This window comes from Stegodyphus dumicola, chromosome 10, assembly GCF_044657685.1.
Source record: "Stegodyphus dumicola isolate Sdum_Otavi_A_Nest chromosome 10, ASM4465768v1".
Classification (NCBI taxonomy): domain Eukaryota; kingdom Metazoa; phylum Arthropoda; class Arachnida; order Araneae; family Eresidae; genus Stegodyphus; species Stegodyphus dumicola.
In genome coordinates this window covers 123098577-123104576 of record NC_140777.1, presented here as the reverse complement: position 1 = coordinate 123104576, position 6000 = coordinate 123098577, and the positions used below count along the sequence as shown (strand labels likewise).

General features: G+C 29.4%; 1 protein-coding gene across 3 annotated transcripts in view; it reads left to right on the top strand.

The window, feature by feature from the left end:
* The first annotated feature begins 239 nt into the window (after nucleotides 1–239).
* LOC118204063 (fasciculation and elongation protein zeta-2-like) overlaps nucleotides 240–6000 on the top strand; it is a 59718-nt gene continuing 53957 nt past the window's right edge. Inside the window, exon 1 of one of the 3 annotated variants that reach the window (XM_085825484.1) lies at nucleotides 240–769. In XM_085825484.1, the coding sequence (XP_085681610.1) occupies nucleotides 471–769 (299 nt within the window). In that variant the 5' untranslated portion in view covers nucleotides 240–470. The remainder of the gene's footprint in view (nucleotides 770–6000) is intronic. The other 2 variants (XM_085825483.1, XM_085825485.1) reach the window with 2 other exon arrangements.

Genomic DNA, 6000 nt, shown 5'->3' with positions numbered 1-6000 from the left:
CAAGTATTGGCTCCTGACTCCAAATTAATCTTTATAATTAGAACTCCGTTTCTTTAATTAACTTTAATCCACATTTTTTATTTAAAAATAATCTTTAATTCTCGAATTCAAATCCTTCCTTTTGTATTCTTTTCTCAATGAAAGTTAGGATATTTTGGAATAAAAATTTCTATAGTAAATGAGTTTGGTTGAATTCTGTCTTCGTTTCTGTTTCGTTTGAGCCATACAATCATTGAATCGTTTGCTTCTTTTTTTCCTCCAAAAGCAAATGAACATGCAACAATAAAAATGACTCATATATCTTATAATAAAATACTATGGGTGTGGCCGAGGTAAAAAAATATGGCACTGAAATTTAATACCTAAATTTAAAGCATGCGCAGTTTGATACTTCGATGTAGGTGCGGTTAACTCGTCGGTGTTTACTGTAAGTTATTTACTTTTAAAAATGGGAAAGAGATAAAAGTGTAATGGCCGAATTAAAAATTCAGGCACCTTTAGCAAGAATCGAAGATTGGCCGGACTTTAATGATTTTCAGAATTCTGAAGATTATGAAAATTCTAATAAAGATTCATTTTCCAGTCCAGAAGCAAATGAAAATTCCTTCATGGACAGTAGTTTCAGTGATGCCTTTTCTACTTCACTGGAAGATTTAGTAAATACTTTTGATGATAAGATCACAAAATGTTTTTACAATTATGAAGAAAATGTCGAAAAACTTGCCCCTGTTCAAGTGCGAAACCAGGATGAAATTATGAACGAATGCCAGTAAGGATTTTTCTATGGTATAAAATAACCTTTTTATTTAAATTATGTCTTCTCTCGTATATGAATAATTATTTGAACTTTTCCATTCAATGGAATTATAAGAAAATTTCTAATGAAACTATGTAAGATATTTGCGTTTGAATACTACTCATATACCTAGTACATATGCTACATAGTTTCATAATAAATTTTGTTTCAGTTTTCATGTTTTGAATGTTATTTTCACTTAATTTTCTCAGTACAATCAAGATGTGGTTTTACTTTTAATTTAAATTCTGTGAAGTGGTTTTTGATTGAAGTATTAGTAAAATAAATATGAGGCATGAAAGTGACTGCAAAATGAATTATTGTTACCTGTGTAAAAATCAGATTAATTTGTATGAATGTTAATGTACTATATTAATTTTAATTCAAGCAGCATTTTTTTTTAGTATTTTTAAGATGTAAAACTGAGGTGTAGATTAAATTCAAAATGAATATTTTAACATTTGATTACTCTTGTTACTGCACTTTGCAATGATCCTTTTGAAATATTCTTTTAAATGTTGTATTACCAATGATTTAAATGGTACTAAAGTTGATGTGCGCTGATGCAATAATAAAGATGAGTGTTCAAGTCAGGAAAGGGAGATGTACGAAGTGGAGATTCAGAAATGTATGTGTGTGTATATATAGGCATATGTATATGTTAAGTAGATGCCGATACATATGCACATGCATACATACATTTCTGGGAACAGCTTGAGTATAGGACCCCACTGGCAATTTTTTGGCTTGGCGACCAGAAATGTTGCCAAGCCATGGAAAAGACATTAAAATTGAAAATGCAAGTGAGAAAGCACATTTTAGCCAGAAAAAGTTTTAGAATATATGTTTAAACAGCAAATTTGAAGGTACATAAGTAGGGGCAGTAGTAATATTGAAAATACAAGTTTGGCCTTGTAAAACTAGTTAAAATTGAAAATAGATGTTAGAATGCACATTTTAACAAACAAACAAAAAAAAAAAAAAAAAAAAAATTAATACAAATTTAGAATATATATTTAAACAGTGAAACTGAAAATAAATAATGGCATATTTTTAGCAGTCATACTGAAAATACAAATTACAAGCTGTAAAATTGAAAATATGAGCTCAGAATACATGTTTAAATTAAAGATATAAAAATAGGAGTTAAGAATGCATGTTTAAATTAAAAGTAAAGTTTGAAACTACACAAGTACATGGAGGCATATTTTAAGCAGCAATATTGAAAATGCAAGTTTTAAGTTATAAAACTGAAAACAGGAGTTCAGAATACATGTTTAAATTAAAAATAAAAGAAATGCTGGAAATTTAGTAAAGTTTACAAAATCATGGTAAATTTACAAAGAAATCCTATACTCTACCCAATTTATGTCCCTTACAATTTCGAGAAATTTGTTGAATACGGGAATGCGACAGGGTTGCCGAAGTGGAGTATTCTAGAATTTGCTGGGTTACCAGAAAAACAACTGTCCAAAATGTGCGCCAAGCCAAAAGTCGGCAATGGGGTCCTATACTCAAGCTGTACCCATTTCTGAATCTTGTCCCGATAATGGAAGAGTACAAAGGTTCAATATTGTAAAATGGGTAGCTTATCGTGTATATTAATACGTTTTTAAATAAATAAAAATGTTTATCTTTTTCATTAACTATTGTAAAAATGTTTTTATTTTTTGTTGTTATCCCCATTCCCCAATTTTGCACTTTTAAACTATTCCGAAGCCAACAATGCCAAAAAACTATTCTGAAGGACGATTTTCCTAATGATGTAATTATTTGTGCAAACGAGAACGGCTGGATGTGCGAAACAATCATGCATGATTGATTACAAAAAAGTTTGGCAGTGCCGTAAGGGATCTTTTTTCCAACCAAAAGAGTTACTGACAATGGATTCGATGCATGCTCATTTACTTGAGTCAGTGAAAACCAGATATCAAAAATTGTCTACGACTGTAGCAATAATTCCTGGTGGTTTGACAAAAATCTTACAACCATTAGATTTGTCAGGTAATAAATCCTTCAAAGCTGAAGTCCGAAAGTGGTGGGAGTATTGGATGAGTGAAGGATTGCATACGTATACCAAAAGCGGTAAAATGCGTAAAGCATTTCTGAAGAAGTTGCAAAGTGGGTAGAAAGTGCATGGAAATCGGTAAAAACATTGTCAATAATAGCAGGGTTCAAAGAAGCTGAAATTATATCCTTAGATAAAGAGACTGCAAACCAAGAGGATGAATGTGATGATCTGGAAGATTTGGACTTAGATCAGGATTTACTAAATCTTCTTAATTCAGATAGTGAAGAATCAGATTTTGATGGCTTCATATGATGTATAGTTTGCTGTAATTCCTTTTGTAAGTAAAATTTAAAATTTCCTTTTGCCATCCAAAATTAATATTTCGTTGTTGTAACATTTTTTATAATATAGTCTGAGTATTACAAATATGGACTTCTTTAGTGGGTAAATACAAGTATATTCGTGAACGTAAATATATTTTTAACATTTCTTACCTTTATTTTTGAGTTATGGTTTGATTTCATGCATTTTTCTTAACTGATATGTCATATATCAGGACATAGGTTGATATTTTGCATCTATACGCCCTTGGACGATGTTACGCGAAATTTAATCTATTGTGGCGTTTACGCGGATGCAGCGTTTCTGTGTAATTTTAATTTTTTTCCCGCCATTTTTCTTGAGCGCGGCCTTTCTTCCGAAAATTACGGTATATGTATTAATTACATTACAAAATCACAAGAAATTTCAGAATATTATAATGTAATTAATTTTTCATTCCAGATATCATTTGAAATAATATTACTAAAATTATGCTTTCTGTTATTATAGACATTACTAATTTACTTATTTTGTACATACTGGAAGACCCTACAGCTTTCTCTTAATACAAACATTTCCATCTATGGGGCAAATCCTCATTAACAAATTAGTGTATACTCACCAATGGTTAAGAGCTGCTCAGGCAGTTACATATAAAGACCTCTGTTCCTTGTTTAAAGGCAACTGACCTTTTTGAAAAACACTATAACATTCCTAAAAAATTTTTTAAAAAATAACTGCACTCTATTATATTAAAAAAAAAATCTGAAAGCTTTCAGATTTTATATTATGGCCAAAGGGTTCTTTTTTTAGCATTTTGTTTGTTACCTTTATTTATTAAATATCATGTTCTTCACACTTAAACCATAAAATTCAATTCAACAGCAATATCACAAAATATTTAAAAAAGCATATCTTTAGAATTTCCAATACACAGTCTTGCGCACAGAAGAAAAAAAAAAAACATTTACCCCCCGTACAGTGTTGCCATTCCTCGCTTTGAAATCATTGAATTTTTTAATCAAAAACTCATAAATGCTTTGCAAAATATGAAATAGATATTAAAACACATTCCAAATTTGAGGTTCCAGATGCCTATATTCGAGTGAAGATGTACATTCTTAAAAATTTGATGGCTCTAGGCACCATTGTTCTTTCACAATGTGAAAAACATGCATACATTTATGCATATTCTTCATTATTTAATTTCTTTAAATAAAATACAGGGCTCTATTATTTGATGGCAACAATTTAAAAAGTGATTCTTTGTTTATAGTGAATCAAAGCAAAATTGCGCCATAGCCATCTTTATCCAGTCCTGAGATTTTATGTTTCTTGTAATTTAAGGTATAGTATTGCTTTCTTACCTTTAGTAATACTATAAATGCCATCTTGATGAATGTAAGTTTATGAAAATAAAGTCTAAAATTGGTAAATATACATATTTAGCTAATAAAGGCTCTTCAAATACAGGTCTTCATGACAGATCCATAAACCCAGGCTGTTCAGAGGGTAATAAAGGTTAAAACTAAGGCACTTCAAACAAGCAATACCCCCAAAAAATCATTACAAAAATCATTGAAATTTAAAGAAAAATTAACATAATAGAAGAGGAATTCAGTCAACTTCAATGCCACTTCATTAGAAGGAAGAACATTGAGATCAATTGAAATCTCTCTTCTACAAACATCCTTGCTTTTCTGTATCCAGAATTAGCCGATGAATCATTTCAATATATTAATTATAATAGTTGACCTGAAAATTCTGGCCCTTCACCAAAGCAAGGAAAATCAAAATAAATTCTAATCAAAATTTTTTACCTTTAAACAAAGAGAACTCTATTCAAAGAATTGAAAACATAAGTGAAATAATAAAATACTTTAGTGAAAAATTCAAATCAAAATTTTACCTTTAAACAAAGAGATCATTATCCACAAAATTAAAAGCGTAACTGAAATTATAAAACTTTAGTAAAAAGACTTAATTTAAACGTAACTGTAATAAAAACTAGCAGGAAATTAAAAACTTCGAGCACTTTCAATTAGAACGCAATCAAAACTATGAAAAAGATGCCCACACTAGTGACAATCTTTAGAATTTACTTTGTTTTTTCCTTGCTTTGGGAAAGGGTCAGAATTTTCGGGTGAACTATTATAATTAAAATACATTCAAATGGCTCATCGGCTAATTCTAGATACAGAAAGCAAGGATTTTTCTGGAAGCAAGGTTTCAATGTTCCTCTTTCCGACAAAGTTGCATTGAAGTTGAATTTCTCTTCTATTATGTTCATTTTTCTTAAAATTTCATTGATTTTTTTAAATATGGGTATTGCTTGTTTGAAGTGTTTTGGTTTTAACATTGATTAAATTCTTTTTTGCTTTTATTGGATTATTTAAAATATTTTATTTCAATTTTTGGTCTCTGTACAAAATTGGTTCTAAATTTTTTAATTTATGTGTTTATTTATATATATATATATAGAGAGAGAGAGAGAGAGAGAAAGAGTTAAACATAAAGCATCCAAAATTAAAAATAAAATTAAATCGGTATCAAGAAATGGCAATTGCCTATTAATATTAATAATTGAAATCGTGGAAAAAGGTCTGCATTGTAGCTAAACTTAATCAAAATTAATGTAAGAGTTCATCAGTAGTGTAAACCTGAAAAACCAAAAGCAACTTGGTAATAAAATAAAAACTACAAATTAATCTCCTTTGTCTAAAACTCTAATTCAGAACTCATCAGGGGAAAATGAATTAAAGTTTGATAAAAGTCGATTAATGTGTCTTCAATCCATGTTTCGTTCTTCTGAATCATTTAAATTCAAAAACCAATAAAAGATTCAATCAAATTTTCCAAAAAAACATTAAAA